Genomic DNA, 18096 nt, shown 5'->3' on the forward strand with positions numbered 1-18096 from the left:
ACTTCAGGGGGTATCCAGCAGCAGCGTGAGTGCACATTTCGGGGAAAGGGTATGATACAGTGCTAATTCATAATGTGACTGATGACAGGTTGATAAGTACATTAAATACACATTGAAGCAAATGTGTGTTACGTTTACATGTAGTGTACAAAACGTACGTTGGGAAGGCAAATTTACATTGACATTGTTATACGCATGTCTACGCAGTTCACGCTATTTACAGGGAGGGGGCACTGGCGTAGGCAAACTCTTAGCTTTGACTATCAAGCCTTGCTAAATCACCGCTCTCCAAGGAAACAAAACAATATAGAATTGGGTTGACGGCGTGCAACAAGCATAGACCCTCTCTCGACACGACAACGCGTGAGTATCTACTCTTTATTTGTCCACGTCGAAAGTAAAAGCTTTGTAAAGCGACTGCTTTGAAGGCGACTGCCGTGGTGTCAGTATTTCCCCTTTTGTTTAGCGGTTAAGGCCCCTCTGTTTGGAACTTGAAGGGGGGCCATGTTGTTTAGCCACTGAGTGTTTGGTTAATGTTTTAGCTCACACAACACCAACTAGGCAATTAGCGCCTGCTAGCACACACGTTAGCTATTTTGGTTTTATTTGTCTGGTTGCAAGCAGCCACTGTGGTATTTCGAGTCAAGAGAACAGCGTGTTTTCTGTCCAACGTGGGAGCCCACAAGTTTACTGTAAAACAATGGCAAATTCGTGAATTTAACTTTGATGTCTAGCAATAATAAATAGCAGGCCCGCTGCGGTTAGCCTTAGCTGGTTCGCTAAGGATGTTGCTAATGCTCACGCCAGTCCAGTAGTACTAGCTTACATTAAACATGTTCGATTTCCTCTTGTGTGAATAAATTAATTGACACAAATAATGATGGACAACAAGTGTACGACGTGCTAAGCCATCAACAACTTAAAATAAACATTTGCATCAATTCGTGGTTAAAGCCGCAAAGTTAGCTCCCTTATTAGCAGCGGACTTGCTGGCTAGGCTAGCTAGATTAGCCAGCTTGCTAAAAGGCTAGCACGTCGGTTTGCCACAACGATCAATAGGTAATGTTGGATGTAGCTTTGCAGCTCGTCCGATAATTTTAAAAGCCAGCCACCGCTCACTATGGCTTAAATTGGTAACCTTAAATGATTGCCTTTTAAATGTCCGTTTAGTCATTAATAACGTTACATTACTGGTAGCGTTACATTAGCTTTATGGTCACCAGCTAACACTAGGACGACGTTATCCACCTAGCATTCTTAGTAATGCAAGCCATCGACATCCCCGTTACTTGTTTTGTTCGTTCATCTCTCATACGTGTATTAACAAACTTTACATAAATTATACTTCCAATGTAGAGCTAATGCGCCGTCTATTAACAGGCAATGTAACTAAAATTGGATATTCAGGCAACATTATTTATCGTTTCAATCTTTTCCCGTAGAACAGCCAAAGCATGGAGTTAGCTACACGGGAATTAGCCATGTCCCGGCGAATTAAATTATGTTGTAATTGTCCATTCAGTATTTCTGGGTGCATCCGTTTCCTGAAGTCTATTCCAAAACTCGGTTTATGTAAAGGCTCACAGAGTAATGACTGAGGAGGGCCAAATATTTTAACTTACAGCTTTTATAACTTAAAACCCCATCAAGATGCAGTAAGCGTCTTGTTATAGTAGGTGCTAAATTCATGTTGGCAGTTATAAACAGTAACTTAAATCATATATCTGAGTTATTTGTGTGACACAGTCACCCTGGTAGATTACCAAGTCACTATGTTATAATGCAGATCAGCACAAAAGGTTAATGTCCTCAAATAAGGTTGCATATTCATGTCGTCATAATTAATACATTTTGTATCTCTAAAATTGATGCAGGTCAATTTGAATGCCAATTATCATTTACTAAATCATCATGTTGTGATTTGTTTAGGCTTTCCCGTGGAATGAGCGTTCCATGCAGCATCCTAGGTATGAATGACGTGGCCTGGCAGGAGACAAGAGGTGGGATGCTGCATGCAAATGGTGCTCCTGAGACTGGAGGTGTCAGAGTTCATGGTGGGGGGCCCCTAGCCTCAGTTGGGGGAGCTGTACAAGCTCCTGGAGGTCCACATTTACAGGGCATGGATAGGGGTCCCAACCCTACCCCAGGTACCCCACAGCCTCCACTGAGTGGACGATCTCAGGATGACGCCACAGTTGGATACTTCTTTCAGAGGCAGCCTGGAGAGCAGCTTGGAGGTTGCACACCCAGCAAGCATCGCTGGCCAACTGGAGATGCCAATCATGTTGACCAGGTAAAGAGCCTTCATCCAGAGACTCGTCATTGCAGTGTTATTCAGTTAAGTGTAGGTTAGATTGCCTGACGGCAGTATTTTGTATCACCAGAGGCCACAAGTTTCGTTGAATATTGTATCAGTTGTTAGACCCATTGTCTTTTCTTTATGTATTATTCTTTGTGAAGAGGGGTGGCAGAGGGGTCGTCAATTTCTCTCATACTGCACATTGTTGCAACATGATTGCTTATTGGACATATAGATTAGATAATGTCAACTTTGAAAGCAACAAAATTGAAATGAAGTTGAATTCAGCACTTGCATGCTGAATATGTTAAAACCACAGAATAAATTGTTAGTGGGATTGTAACTGCTCTGTATCAGTTTGTGTTTGGACGCATTATGTGGTGTCGAGGCTAGACAATAACAGTCTGTTATTCACTCTGACAGGTCACATATTTCACATACTCCATTAATCTATGATGCTTTACACCAGGTGCCAGCCATTCATTAATTACCTTTTTTTTCTAGATTTGTTTATTGAAGTTAGAGCACATGAAAAATGTCAGCGGCTTTAGTTGCCATGGGCTGCAGCAATACAAAGATTTAATGGCAGTGTCAGTAAATACAAAACAACATTGCAAACAACATAATTGCTCATGGTGTAAGAGTTCCTGATTAAAACCAAGAACTTATTCAAGGGGAAAATGTAGGTTGCTAAGCAGGTTGTTTGCATCTGTAATTCCTGAAAATCCAGTTTATGACGGGAGTATATTGTGTAGAAATATTTTATATATATTCATCAAAAGCTCTTTTTTTTTTTTTTTTTCCTTCTGAAAGAAATGAAATGACACTACAGGCAATTCAAAAATGTTTGTTGCTGAGAGAACACAGAAGACATAAGGCAGCAACTATAACCGTTAAAATAATTAGTCTATGAACTAGATATTTCATCTAATATATTTCACTGGACGAGTCTTGAAACAAAAATGGAAATAATATTAGTTACACCTGAGTTGATGCTTTAATTTGTCTATAACAGTAATAAGTTAATAAGGCTTTCTATGAAGGATGGTCTTGTTTCTTTACTCAGCAGAAATGAAGAGCAGAATTTAGAAAATTGAGAACTTCTTCACAATGGCAAACCTAAGTTTTGGGTCCAAACACCGTTCGTATTCTCTTATCCCATCACACACTGGGTGAAGTGTAGAGTACACACTGGACAGATCACCTGTCTGTCACAAGGTGTGTTAAGATAGCAGTAGTACGGTGTCACAAAAAAAGTCTCTTGATTTGCAGTGGGCGAAGCATGTGAGGCCAGTGCTTTGGTCACTGCCTCAGCACAGCTGAGATAGACAAGATAGTCACTGCAATGACTGCCCTGAGTTATAATATCCTATTCATGAGTTGTAGTATCCTTCCTGGATTAAAGGTGATGTTCTAACTGATGCCTGTAGCAACACACCCAACTCACCTAACTTGCATGTCTTTGGTCTGTGTGAGGAACAAGGGAAAACAAATGAACTCCTCACAAAGGGGCCCCAAACTGTACCCTAGATTTGTAGTTTTGGTACGAGGCATCAATGCTAAACACTGAGCCCAACATGAACCTCTTGTTTTCCCAAATGTAAATCAGAAAGTTGATTTTCTTGTTTTTAACGTCTGTCAGACTTTTTCTTTTTGATAAATTCATTCATGCAGCATGTGAGATCTGGCTAAAAGAGAAAGAAAAGACAGTATGAATGAAGATATATAAAATTTAAGACTTAAAACAATTTGTCAGAAATACTGAAGGTAGAAGAAGGCAAATACCACCAACTACAACTCTTCATCGTTTTTGTTTTGTTTGTGGTTGTATTATGGTGATTATTTAGAAACTTCATGTTGAATGCTTCTCCATTGAACAGTAATCTTTTGTTGGCTGAGGGGCCTCTTGAAATATTTGGCTTTTATTATTTCACAAAACCACAATGTTTGAGGTAAAACAAATCTTAAAAAAACATATGTTAGTTTGTTGTGTTGTTCAGGTGCTTTTAGCTTTCTGTGTACAGTCTAGGAATTTTATTTGGATAGTGTTAAATCAAAATTGGTCGATGAAATTGTATCTCAAAAAGCTTTGTCTCCCCTTTGTCTCAGGTTCGTGCTGTGGATGAAATGAACTATGACTTTCAAGCCCTTGCTTTGGAGTCAAGGGGCATGGGAGAGGTAATGGGGTTTTGGGTTTTTAACATTTTCTCCATTATAGTGCAGCAATAAACCAAAATGGAAATCTTTATGAAACGCTACCGTCCAGGCTTGAAAGGTAGCTCTAAGGCATGTTTAGTTTGCTACTTTACAGAGATTAGATTGAGCTACAACAGAGCAGCTGTTGTGACCATTGGAAGAGCGAGAGACAACGGCCAAATCGCAATGTCCCCCCTAAGCCCTGAACCCTCACAGACTTAATTGACATCACCTGGTGAGTGATTGAGTGCAAGAGGGTACAAGGGCTCAAAATGATATAAAGAGGAATGGGACAGCACTTGTATCACGTTACCTTGATGACAGCAAAACATTTGCATTGAATTGTGGGTTTAGGACTTCTGATTGTACATTTTTATCCCCTCCCATCTCTCCCTGATTTGTAAACAAAAAAATAATGTTGGACCAGATCTGATCCAATTTGGACATTTGGAGTTCATCATCATGTCATCACAGGACAAATAACTTCACAGTTCAGGCTCTGAATCATCGTTTGCCATTTTTACACTTCCAGGCTTCCCCTGATAACCATGGCAACCCCGTGTTTAATGTCACAATGGCATGAACTTTGGGTGATTCCCTCAGGCAAAGACTGCAGAAATGCACACTTACAGAAAGTGTGCATAAAGGGCTCAAAATGTCTGCTGGGGAGCCCTCGTTACTTTGATGGTTTGACAGTGGGACAGTCCTAAATCCTCATGAACTTTCCGGGAACGCACCTCCAAGTCTGTGAGGGTGGACATTGAGATTGGGCCAGTGTTCAAACAAACGCAAACCAACTCATACTTGTAAGCTTGACAGGGTTGTGTAGTAGGATTTAGACTACAATAGTGCATATAGCCATATTCATTTGAGCATACATATGGACAGTGAACAAATGGATACTAATTCAGGGGTGAGTGATTTTAATTCGATTTAAAAAGCAACTGTGCGCTGAAGCAGTTGTAATCTTTAAGGATGAAACTGATAAAGTTCTACATGAAGGAGCAAACTAGAATATCTCTACAGCCACCCTCAAGTCTACCGACATAAAATGCTCACACAGATTTTGATGGAGTATCATTTAAAGTGAGCGAACCAAGACTACAATAAAAACTCATATTCAAACTTAAAAATTGTGAACTAACCACCACACCTGAAATCACCAAATTTTGAATAAATCATGGTTGTTGATAATAATTACTTTGGCATCTTAGTGATGTGTAGAAAATGTTTACATTTTTTTTTCTTTAGCTTTTGCCTGCAAAAAAGCTCTGGGATTCTGATGAATTGGCCAAAGATGGAAGGAAAGGGATGCTTCTTGGAGAGGAGTGGAGAGACAATGCCTGGGGCTCATCTCGTGAGTGGTTTCTTTATCTTTTAACTGTTTTTGTCAGTAAATCCTATTTTAAAGAATTTCTTCCAATTATGTTATTGGAATGAGCCTATTTCCTTAATCATGTTTTGCATTGTTGCCTTTGTCTGACTGGATTTTTTTTTTTTTTACCAAGCTATACCTTTTTATATGCACAAATGTTTAGATATTTGATCACGGCTTTTCATTCAGATCATTCAGTGTCTCAGCCAATCATGGTGCAGCGGCGTCCAGGCCAGAGTTTCCATGGGAATGGTGATGCCAATTCTGTGCTTTCACCTCGCTCAGAAGGTGGAGGCCTGGGGGTGAGCATGGTGGAGTACGTCCTGAGCTCTTCTCCTGGTGACAAGATGGATAGTCGCTACAGGAACGGAGGCTATGTAAGTCAAGACTTTCTCATTTCTAACTTGAATTGAGGGGCTTCTCTTGCTTATTTAGACCTTATTCTCAAGGGTGGCATGTAGTCTTACCTAATCTATATGTGACACAGGGTGGAGGAGATGCTGACCAAGATGGGAGAGAGAAGGGTGATGCCCAAGAGAAAATATCGCCCTTTGAAGAGGACAAGAGCCCAGAGATGAAGGTGGGAGAGGAGAGTGATCCAGCTAAAGCCAACGGAAGAGGTCTACTAAATGGCATGGACAGAGACTGCAAAGACTTCAAGTAGGTTTTCCTTTTTATGGTTTAAGCGAACAACCACCTATTTCTAGATGCAGCTAGTTGGTTTTGGCAAATTTTACGACACTTGAACATATTGAAAATGCCCACATTTGCATTGTGTTTAAATGAATGAGGGAATAAAAATATGACGGCTTTTAGTTTTATTGATGTTTCTTGACTTCCTGTCTGAGGCCAAGTTCTGTATTAACATGGCATTTGTGCTGATGTTGAACTTATTTGCTACCTAGTCCAACCCCTGGAAGCCGTCAAGCTTCCCCTACGGAAGCTGTGGAGAGGATGGGCCCCAGTCAGACAGGTTTGGAAATGATGGGACAGCACCACCCCCATGGCCTCCAACAACAGAATCCCGCCCAAAACAAGGCCACAGCTGAGGACTTCCAGAACCAGGAAGCCCAGAACATGGGAGGTATGGAGCAGCAAGCCGGAGTGGAGTCCCTCCAGTTTGACTATGCTGGGAACCAGATTCAGGTGGACTCCTCAGGGACTCCAGTAGGATTGTTTGACTACAACTCTCAGCAGCAGGTCTGTTGAAACAGAAAATCTATCTATTAAGAGATCTAACTGCAAGTTTGCTCAACAGATTGTGATCCTTTTTTGTTTGTTTGTTTGTTGTTTTCAGCTGTTCCAGAGGTCTAATCCCCTGACTGTTCAACAGCTCACTGCAGCTCAGCAACAACAATATGCCCTGGCTGCAGCCCAGCAGCAGCATCTCGGTAAGTCCAGTTGCTGGCCTTATTCATTGTTTAGCACAACGTGGCATGTAATACAATTATAGTACTATGAGTCTGAAGATGTCTAGAGATCTGTATTTACAGTTGCATAGTCATTTGATTGAGATTTGATATGGAAATATAAATTACATGGCTTTTCCTCATATTACCCAGCTGGCCTTGCTCCTGCATTTGTGCCAAACCCTTACATCATTAATGCTGCCCCCCCTGGAGCGGATCCCTACACTGCTGCTGGGCTGGCAGCTGCAGCCACGCTTGCAGGTGATCACACAGCATTTTTTCAGATCTTGTGATCTTTTCAGTTTAAGCTCTCATTGAGAGGCCTGTGGATTTTTGATGCATAATGCAATTGTGTCAAGTTAAGTTTTAAAAAGTATTGTCTTCCTCAGTTGTATAAGAGGTGTATGCAACATCAAAATGTTTTCCTCAGGGCCCACAGTGGTTCCACCACAGTACTACGGAGTTCCTTGGGGTGTGTACCCGGCCAATCTTTTCCAGCAACAGGCTGCATCTACTGCCAATCACTCAGCTAATCAGCAAGCATCCAATCAGGGACCAGGGCCTGGCCAACCACAGGTAGGAATTATTTATGTTCAGGATGCATTTCCAATAAACCTTCCGTGAGGTGATGTTCTCACATGTTTGGGTTGACTGAAATCTATTTTCTCATTTAGCTTTTTTAATATGAGTAATGGTGTCCTAGATCAACACACAATGACTTTGTTAAATATAAAACACTTGTTTTTTTTCTAAATGAAGGGTGTTTGTATTTGTATGCTTGTCCTTGATGTCACATACTTCTATGCACCAATCAGAGTAAGCCACATTTGAATCAAAATGTGATGTCATTTGTGGAGTTGGTTGTTAATGTTGCTAGGCAGCTATCAATCAAATCTGATCAAACCAAACCCATGCAGTCCTGATAAAGTAGATTAGCTAAACTAACCTTGACTGTTCGCCATTTAGCCATAAATATTCAATACAAAATAGAAATACTCAAGATCTGAAACAAAGTTGTCAGGGGCTTCAATTACAGAATATGCTTGAAAGCTTTTGATCCAGTATTTTGGCAGCCTGTGGGTTTGACAGTATCAGTACCTTCTCCTCCAGGTGATGCGCACAGGAGCCAACCAGCGACCTCTTACACCAGGGCAAGGCCAGCAGAGTCAGCAAGAATCTCTAGCTGCTGCAGCAGCTGCTGCAAATCCTGCATTGGCATACGCAGGAATGCCTGGTGAGTAGACCACCTCATACAAGCCAAAGATACTAATAACCAAACACATTCATGTTTTGTAAGCAGGATTGTGGGGTTCTTATAACAGCACTTGAAACAACCATCCTTTTGATATGTTCTCTTGAAATATATATGATTGTTCATTCTCATAATTATCACTGATTGAAAATGGTGTTTCTTCTGATTGAGGATAATTGTCACAACAAGATTTATAACTGCTTTATATTCAGTAATTGAATATAATTATATTATATAATATAATATATATAATAATATTATTATTATAATATATAATTGCTCACCTTTTGTGTCCCTTTTCTCCTCAGGTTATCAGGTGTTGGCCCCTGCAGCTTACTATGACCAGACTGGAGCTCTGGTGATGGGCCCTGGTGCGCGAACTGGTCTAGGTGGACCAGTTCGTCTAGTCCAGACCCCTCTCCTCATCAACCCTGCTGCCGCACAGGCTGGTAAGTACTGATCCATCTGTTACAGTAGATCCTTTTCGATATGTGACTGTAGGGCTTTGGCAAATACACTGTGAGTCAGTGATTGTCTAAACCCACTGCCGGCCATTCCCTCATTTTAAAGACCCTTGTTTTGTTCAATGAAGTTCTGCCAGCATAAATATTTAAGAATCGGGGTTAGACAAAACATTTATCTGAAAGTTCAACTGTTGTCTGTGCGTAGTTTGTTTAGTAATGGCTGAAAGTCTTTTCGGCCTCTTTTTGTTCGCATAGATTTCTAGTGTCAGTCCCACTTAGTGGAAATAATTGTAGCCATTGAAAAAAATGACATACCATGGATGAAACTTCAAGACCTGTACATGTGCTCATAATTGGAATGTAGGAGTGTGTCCTTTCAATGAAATGTCCCTTAATGAAATTCAGTCCTCTTTATGATGTGTTACATGAAAGCCACACATCCACTCCTCCCTGTTACTTCTTTACAAATCTGGGCCATTCTGACTTCCTTTCACCCCCTCACACTCTCCCCTCCACCAGCAGCTGCGGTGTCTGCATCTGGTTCTGGCAACAACATATCTGGTCCTCAAGCCAACGGGCTGTACCGCTCCATGCCTCAACCTCAACCCCAGCCGCAACAGCAGCAGCAGGCTCCCCCACCCAGCAGCGGCCTGCCCTCCAGCTCGTTCTATGGCTCTGGATCAGTCCCTAACACTTCTCAAAGCAGTTCCCTTTTCTCACACACCTCTGCTGCCCCACCACCACCAAGCTCCTCCCTGGGCTTCAGCAGCACCGGCGGTTCTCTTGGCGTGGGCCTGGGCTCTGCTCTCGGAGCCTTCGGCTCTTCTGGTCAGTGACTTGACTACAGGCTACACTACCATTTGAAAAAACTGTTTGTTTTAGGAGTCTGTTGTCTTACACTTGCTCTCTGTTATTTCTTTTTCTTACAGTATCCAGCTCAACCAGTAGCAGTGTATCTCGCAGGGACTCCCTTTTGGCAAGTTCTGACCTATACAAACGTGGTGGCAGCAGTTTAACTCCCATTGGCCAGCCGTTTTACAACAGCCTGGGTTACTCCTCTTCACCCAGCCCCATTGGCTTGACACCGGGTCACTCCCCACTCACTCCTCCACCCTCTCTGCCCTCTTCTCATGGATCTTCTTCCAGCCTTCACCTAGGTAAGCCTAGTATTTAAGGTATTGAGCTACTTTAAAATTATGGATTAAATAAGACATTTTGCACAGAAATGTTTTTTACCTGTGTGGGGTAAGAGTATTGTTTGTTTGTCTGGTCATAGTTTTAATCACTCTCTAATCCTAGGTGGCCTGACGAATGGCAGCGGGCGTTACATTTCTGCAGCACCTGGTGCTGAGGCAAAGTACCGGAGCACCGGTGGTACGTCCAGTCTGTTCAATTCCAGCAGCCAGCTGTTCCCTCCGTCTCGGCCCCGTTACAGTCGCTCTGATGTCATGCCGTCCGGACGCAGCCGCCTGCTGGAAGACTTCAGGAACAACCGCTTCCCAAACCTCCAGCTCCGTGACCTCCCAGGACACATGGTGGAGTTCTCTCAAGACCAACACGGATCTAGGTGTTTAAGATGTGCTTTATTAGGGCATTTTAATTGGATACCTTAACACAGGGAGTGCATTTCCAAAGGGCAAGTGCAATCGTGTAAGACAATGTGGCTAATTTCTTTTGTTTTCCATCTCTACTCTTTGTTCCAATCTTGATTTTAAATCTTGCATCTAGATTTATCCAGCAGAAGCTAGAGAGGGCCACTCCTGCTGAGAGGCAGATGGTATTTGGAGAAATTCTGCAAGCTGCATACCAACTGATGACAGATGTATTTGGGAACTACGTCATCCAAAAGTTCTTTGAGGTCAGGACTTAATCCAAGAGTTCATCCTGGTGTCAATTTAGTAACCACACAATATTAAATAGAACAGTGACTATGTGCAGTATTAACAGTATACTTGGATTTGTGTCATGCAGTTTGGAAGCGCAGACCAGAAGCTGGCTTTGGCGACACGTATCCGTGGGCACGTCCTCCCCCTGGCTTTGCAGATGTATGGTTGTAGAGTGATCCAGAAAGCCCTAGAGTCCATTTCCTCAGACCAGCAGGTAATTGTAAGTGAGATTTCAATCCTTTTTAAGTAAAGTTTTGCTGACCTTGTTTTATTGTCTTCTTTTTTTTCAATATTCAATTTTAAGATCATGACATCTGTTACAATTTTTCCCTAATTTCTTCATTTCAGAGTGACATTGTCCGCGAGCTGGATGGCCACGTATTGAAGTGTGTGAAGGACCAGAATGGGAACCATGTGGTACAGAAGTGCATTGAGTGTGTCCAGCCTCAGGCCCTCCAGTTTATTATTGATGCCTTCCAGGGCCAGGTGGGTTTATCATTATGAGAAATTGCTCAGCTGCCAGTCATTCTCTGTGTAATGAAAATGTAACTGCTACTCAAACTTCCATTTGTCCTAGACCAGCCTCGCTAGTTCTTTTTAGAAGTGCATGTTCCTTAAAGCTCCTCCATTAATAGTTTAAATTCAAGGTCATTTAATTTCTCAAAGTAATTTGAATCAACAGCATTGGATCTGCTTACAAGACCTTTTCATGAATCCAAATACCCTTATTTGGTTTGACTAGTGGCATTGTGTTATGTAAATACAAGAACATGATATGAAGAAGAAGCAAACGGATCAGATGTTAGTGAAATACGATGAAACTGCAGAAAATAGAATCAATAATAATCTAAGGGTTGTTCAATGTCTGTTATGCATGAAAAAGTTTTCCAGTAAACCAAATGTCTGTTTGTAGTTTTACTGTACATCAGTGGAATAATGAGAAACCATAGGCAGGGATGTGTATTGTCACCCATGCACGTGCAGATCAAGGACCCAAATTTAAAAACATTGCTCCACAGTGCTAGTAGTACTGAAAAGCACCTCAGGGGACATTTAAGATTCTCCTTGAGAATGCTTTATTCCACAGAAGAATCAGTATGAGGATCTGTGGTGTAATGTTAGAGAAACTACATGTATATTGATCTCTTGTGTTGACCTCCTTTTGCAGGTGTTTGTGCTGTCCACACATCCTTACGGCTGCAGAGTGATCCAAAGGATTTTGGAGCATTGCACCCAGGAGCAGACTCTACCCATCCTGGAAGAACTGCATCAGCACTCTGAACAGCTGGGCCAGGTGAGCACATCTGTCTCCTATGTGCCTCATTTTTTGTTTTCTAGATGTGACTGATCATTGTTGAGATGTGTGCTTGTCTTGTGTATTTGCATGTCTCCTTCATGGTTGAACATTTCATATTTTTTTAGACTGTCATTGTTCCTGTGTAGTTGTGGTCTGCTAAGTGAAAAGTGTAAGGATGAATGTAATTGTACTGTTAGCTGTCATTACATCTGACATATGTGATTATTTAAACATCCACCCTGCCCCCTCACTTATTCCATCTAGAAATATCAAGGCGTTTCATTGGAGATGACACCCAAAACATATTATACAGTGTCCCGCGATGCACTGTTCAAGGTCAGAGCAATTTGCCTCTCTCTCGCGGATGTCCCTGTGCTCCCTTCCTCTTTCCCTTTTTTATTTTTATCTTTTTCTTTTGTAAACGATCTGATTTAACATTTAGATAGCTCTCCAACTCCCAACTGTTACAGGCCTTTTCCTAACCCACTGAGCCGCCTTTTTCTCGCCCTTTTCCTCTCTCTTGCTTTATGCCACAGAGGATTCACAAGGCACATGCTTCCCTGTTGTCTGATGATCCCTCTCTTGCCTACAGCATCTCCTGATCAATCTGTTTTTCTCTTTTCGTGTCCTTGATTTCGCTGAAATTGCTTCAGAGTATGAAAGAGTTTGGAACTCTTTGAACAACTAAAGTGTTTGTAAGTGGTGCTGAAAACACTTGTAACTTCACCTTGAGTTAAAGTCAAGTTCAAGAGCAAAATAATGTTCTTGTTAAAACAGATTGACAGGAAATGGATTTGAAGGCAAATACTTCCCAATTAAAGTTGGAGATCATATTACCTACCCAACAAATTGCTACTTTAACAAGATCAATTCAAGAGTGGTGTTATTTGTTGCTTGGTCAGGTGAGTTTTTGTCTCCACCTTGTCACACTAAAATTACACCCATAACTGTCTATCACCCATTTCTGAAGGGGCAAAGATGCTATTGGTTGTGTTGTCTGGTCAGCAACACTCCAAACCAGCAGCATCTCTTTTGTCTGACCTTCCGCAGTGATGACGTAAGGGTATTGTAAGACTACAAATGGGGGTGTCACTCAGTCGTCTACCTATCATTGTAGAGCTGCATGATTTGTCTCACACCAATTAAGACCAATGGTGAAAAGTAGTGCATGAGTATCAATCAGAGAAAAGGGTGTCGCACTGATTCTTGGTGATTTTTAATAAGTATTGAAACACCTGCCTACCTTGATCTTACACTTCCACTGCCTCCTGCAGGATCAATATGGTAACTACGTCATTCAGCATGTTTTGGAGCACGGCAGACCAGAAGATAAGAGCAAGATAGTGGCAGAGGTTCGTGGAAAGGTTCTTGTCTTGAGCCAACACAAATTTGCAAGGTAAGTTTTTATTTTACTTTTTTTTCCTAAATCCACTGGGAGAGACATCTAGCCTGAGGGCAATCTTTTCATTGTCCCCAGGAGTATGTCAAACTACCAGGGTGTCATCTCACCTACCTTATGTTGTTTCAAGTTTTCACAAACAACACTTAACACTACCCACTGTTGTAACTATGCACATGCCAGATTTCTAATTTCGCTTATGAAAAAAAGGAAAACAGCTAATGTGTTATAGGATATATACATCACAATCAAATATTTGGTTAGGTTCATCATTAAATTACGTAGTAAGTTGGACTTCTTTCTCAACAAAACTTTTTGTGCTCTTACTGATAGCTACGATAAACTATACAGAGTTAATATAGAAGCAAGAAACCTCAATATTGCAGATAAGCCAACCAGCTACAGGTCAAGCAATATGACAGACTGAAAGTTGACCACAGGTACACTGTAGGAACCAGTTAAAGGTAACCACATATTGACTAGTGTTAGGAATCAGTTTTACTTAGGAGCCATGTTCCTAAGCCCTGTGGACAAGCACAGATTTGCAGCACGTGCATTTAAACAAGTCATATACATATTGATGTGCAGCATGCACCTTACCTTTTAACCATTGCAAGTAAATAACATTTGCAAACAGCCAGTCAGCATTTAAACACAAACATCAATCTGAGTCTTTTGGATTACAGGGTACTGCTTTTTTTGTTTGTTTGCACGTCCTGTGGTTTGTCAAGTTAAGTCTTGCCCTTGAGCTATCCTAAGAGGAAAAAAATCTTGATTTCTATCTAGCGGCTTTAATTTAATAGGACAGCTCACGACCGCAGAAGTTAGGTCAGAGAGACTCATAATAGTTGTACTCAGAAATTTTTCATCCTGTTCCAAACAAAATAAGACAGTTGAACATTTTATCCAATGTGCCTTGCATCATCATTATTGACACACACCTCAACATCATGCCACAAATACAATGCAAACAAAAAAAAAGAAACTGATTCCAACATCTCAGCAATCCTAATGGGTAACCTAATCAAAAGCATCTTCCCTGACTTTTATCAGCTCAGTTATGAATTACTATGTGTATGATAGAAGTTTCTCTCCTGGTTTTTCCTCAGTAATGTTGTTGAGAAGTGTGTGATCCACTCTTCGCGTGCTGAGAGAGCTCTGCTGATAGATGAAGTGTGCTGCCAGAAAGACGGGCCTCACAGCGCCCTGTACACCATGATGAAGGACCAGTACGCTAACTATGTTGTCCAAAGAATGATTGACATGGCAGAACCTGCTCAGCGCAAAATCATCATGCACAAGGTAGGTCAACTACTAAATGTGTGCATATACAGATATGGAGAGGATAAGGGTACACGGCTAGTTAAACAGTTACAACCTTTGTCCTAGTGAATTCATATTTGGATTAAATGAACATTTTAGAATATCAGAATATTGAACGCTCAGCGGTTCAGACTGAACAGCATGTGTTGAAACAACTCAAGAGGCTGTGCTGGTGTTGCTTCAGGGGGTCTTGACAAGTGCGATTCAGAAAGACCAGTTAGAGTGTTTTTTTCACCAGGGTTACAGTTAGTGTTTTTTTTTTTGGGAGGGGGGGGGCTGTTACCAGTTGGGAAATGATAATGGGGTCAGGTTGGCTCAATGGTAGACCCTTTCACTTGAGTGCATGACCTGGTTGTGGCAACAGTTGTTTTTTTTTTTTAATATGTAATATTTTTTCATTGCCTTTCTGTAAACATGGAGATTGTTTTGAACATGGATATGCCGTATTTTGCCTCTCCTCTATCTTTCATATGTTAGATTTATTCAAATAAGTTAATTCTAGGTCAGATTACACAAAATTGACTTTGTTCCTGATCTTTGTCCTCTCCCTTCTTAGATCCGGCCTCACATTGCCACTTTGCGCAAGTACACCTACGGGAAGCACATTCTGGCCAAGCTAGAAAAGTACTACATGAAGAGTGGATCTGAACTGGGTCCCATCGGCGGCCCCACAAATGGCCTCATGTAATTGTGTCAACATCCCGGGTCTCCTGAGGAAGAAGGAGGAGGAGGAGGAGTCACCCCAAACCCCCTGTTCTGTGAGAGATGCTCCTTAGCCATAGGGCCTTTGACACCCTCTGACATCCCATTTTTTGGGGGAATTACCAAAAAAAACAGACAAGTCAACTTCACGTAAGAACGCTGTGACAACTGACCCCTGCCACTCTGCCACCCCTGGTGCAGGTCCCCAGTGTGGCCCCAAGGGTACGCACAGTCAGCAGGCCGATTTTTCCTGGGTAAAGCACAAGCCCATTGTTAATGATGTAATTGATGTATTTGACTGGTTTTCATATTATCTTGTACATTTAGTTTTTTACCTTGTAAATTCTCTGTAGAAAAAAAACTTATTACACATTTGCTGAAATTTACAATTCTTACAATTAACACCAGCAAGTGACTTTATAAGGCTAAACTGAGAGATCCTTTTAAAAAAAAAAATCAAAAAAAACAATTCCATTTGTTTTTGTAACCAGACTTATTATGTCAACTGTTCTAATTAAGTCTAGGCAATTGAATATTATATTTGTATATTATCCCATGCACAGTAAAAGTGTTTTCCCATGCCAAAGCAGCTGATGGATTAGTTTTCAAAAAGCACTACATAGTAAGGATGGATATAAACTCCTCCGTCCACAGGTGAGTACTATGTGCCACGTGCCACAGTCACTCAGGGGTCTTCAAGACCTGTTTGCGAGCTTGGCTTCGGGGATTGGTGCTTTAGTCTAGATTCGTGTTTTCCAGTAGTGGTGGCTTTTTCTTGCCTCCTTTTTCTGGCTAAGTGGGGGGGGGGCGTGTGTTTACCCCAGCGGCTTGTAGTCTGCCTGACATTTCGGTACTAAATATTACAGCCTGACGAACCTGAGCTGCTGCATCCACTGAGCCCCATTTTAGCCATCTTACTTTTTCCCTCATCCAGGTGATCACTCGGGGTTTATGCAAGATAAAAGTTACCAATAACTTATAGAGGCAGAGCAAGAGGTTTGGTTGTACAGCGGGCGTGTAACCTGGTATAATCTTTACATGAAATGACCAGAGTAGGGAGCTTTTTGTGGGAATAGTGGGGTGGGAGTGGGGTATGCGTTGGCATGCTGTGACAGGTTTTAATCCTTGGAATGATTTTTTTCTTTCATGTTTTGTGTAACATCCTATCTGTCTTGTAGTTTGAGATGAACACTGCCCTAGAAATCAGTATCTTGATATCTTGATACTGAATAATCATCTCTTGCGTAGAAGTAGTTTAGTGACGTATAGCATCTTTATGTATGAGTAAATTGTTGCTTTTGGGTAGGGGGCTTGCAGCAATGATGGGACCCCCACCGCCTGAAGGTCAGAGTAGTCAAAAAAAATAAATATTAAATGTTGTGAAGTGGAGCTTATCTCAGCTTTGTACATCTAAGGTGAAATGAACTAGAATTAGTGGGAGAAGAGAAAGAAAGGGATGTTGAAAGAACTTTTCTTTTTTTTTTTTTTTTTTTTTTAAACAGCCCTTTTTTTTTTTTTTAGATTTGTTTTTCCTTTTTTTTTTTTTTTTTTTTTTTTTTTTAAACAGTCCTGTTTTTGTTTTTTAGATTTGATTTTCCTTTTTTTTTTTCTTTCTTTTTTTTCTCATTTGGTTGGGTATGCAAGTGCATCGGTGGAGGCTGGTGGGGCCATCAAAAGCTACACAATTCACCTGTAATGCTCGTAGTGATGGCTTCTTTGCTTCATATGAATAATTGTAGAATACATGTAGTATATGTGCAGTTAATAAGTGTAAGAGTATTAGTTTAATTGAAAAAAAAAAAAGTCTAGTTGTGGTGTTTGACAGGCCTTGCTCTAAATTTGTAGTGATGCTTTTATTTCGTCTGTACAGTTGTACATTTGTAAACGTTTATGCTGTAAATGGGATGTCTTTTACACTTTTTGGGGAAAAAGGCAAAAATGTGCATTTTGATGTGTGTATATTCATCACTCCTTTCCCCCTGAATATAATGTATACAGTTTTATTTGATCAAGTGTAATTTTTAAAAAAAAAAAAAAAAACTTTATGGCTTCACAATCTGGCATGGTTTTTGTTTTTAATCCGTTATGGGAAAGGCCAGCCTCTATTTGTACTGGAGCTGTAACATCCACTGTTGATAGTCTTTCTGATGTGTGACAGTTTAAAAAGGAAAAAAAAAAACATTCTGTACTAAAACCGAGGCTGCATTTAGTCCTCTCTGCTACCATGGAAACTTCACAGGATATGACAAGAATTATTTTTGTACAGAAGAGTGCTGTATTTTGGAACAGCTACTACCTTGTAAGCAAAAGCAATGTAAAATATTGTCAATTATATAAATATGAACATATGAGTTTTGTCACACTGTCAAAGTCATGTACATTTTCAGGTGGCCTTATGTACATTTCCAGATGTTAGATGAAGAAAACAAACTCATTTTTGGAAGCAGAATTGTGACTATGTATGATTAAACTGTTCTTCTAACATTTGACCCAC

At 40.9% G+C, this 18096-nt stretch overlaps 1 protein-coding gene across 9 annotated transcripts; it reads left to right on the forward strand.

Annotated features, from left to right (window-relative positions):
- Positions 1-219: 219 nt before the first annotated feature.
- Positions 220-17087, forward strand: pum2 (pumilio RNA binding family member 2). Of its 9 annotated transcripts, none has more exons than XM_022766509.1 (23): positions 220-363; positions 1930-2293; positions 4409-4477; positions 5747-5852; positions 6060-6247; positions 6358-6530; positions 6776-7070; positions 7168-7261; positions 7433-7540; positions 7710-7855; positions 8390-8513; positions 8840-8980; positions 9515-9823; positions 9925-10152; positions 10295-10562; positions 10724-10853; positions 10967-11095; positions 11230-11367; positions 12050-12175; positions 12443-12514; positions 13453-13574; positions 14687-14879; positions 15457-17087. In XM_022766509.1, the coding sequence occupies exons 2-23, from the start codon at positions 1943-1945 to the stop codon at positions 15586-15588; spliced, it is 3642 nt and encodes a 1213-aa protein (XP_022622230.1). In that variant the 5' UTR covers positions 220-363; positions 1930-1942; the 3' UTR covers positions 15589-17087. The 9 variants fall into 9 exon arrangements, with proteins under 9 accessions (XP_022622230.1, XP_022622207.1, XP_022622237.1 ...); XM_022766486.1 differs by having other exon boundaries at positions 10967-11101; positions 15457-15588; XM_022766546.1 differs by having other exon boundaries at positions 221-363; positions 6156-6247; positions 10967-11101.
- The last annotated feature ends 1009 nt before the right edge of the window (positions 17088-18096 follow it).

Source organism: Seriola dumerili, unplaced genomic scaffold (genome assembly GCF_002260705.1).
Source record: "Seriola dumerili isolate Sdu_G_001 unplaced genomic scaffold, Sdu_1.0 BDQW01000025.1, whole genome shotgun sequence".
NCBI lineage: Eukaryota > Metazoa > Chordata > Actinopteri > Carangiformes > Carangidae > Seriola > Seriola dumerili.

Bases quoted from the DNA above. Each gene is read 5' to 3' on its own strand.
- pum2 (XM_022766486.1), top strand. From the start codon at position 1,943: ATGAGCGTTCCATGCAGCATCCTAGGTATGAATGACGTGGCCTGGCAG. The intron at 6,531-6,775 runs GTAGGTTTTCCT...TTTGCTACCTAG, and splicing joins AGAGACTGCAAAGACTTCAA to TCCAACCCCTGGAAGCCGTC. The intron at 11,102-11,229 runs GTAAGTGAGATT...TCTTCATTTCAG, and splicing joins CCTCAGACCAGCAGGTAATT to AGTGACATTGTCCGCGAGCT.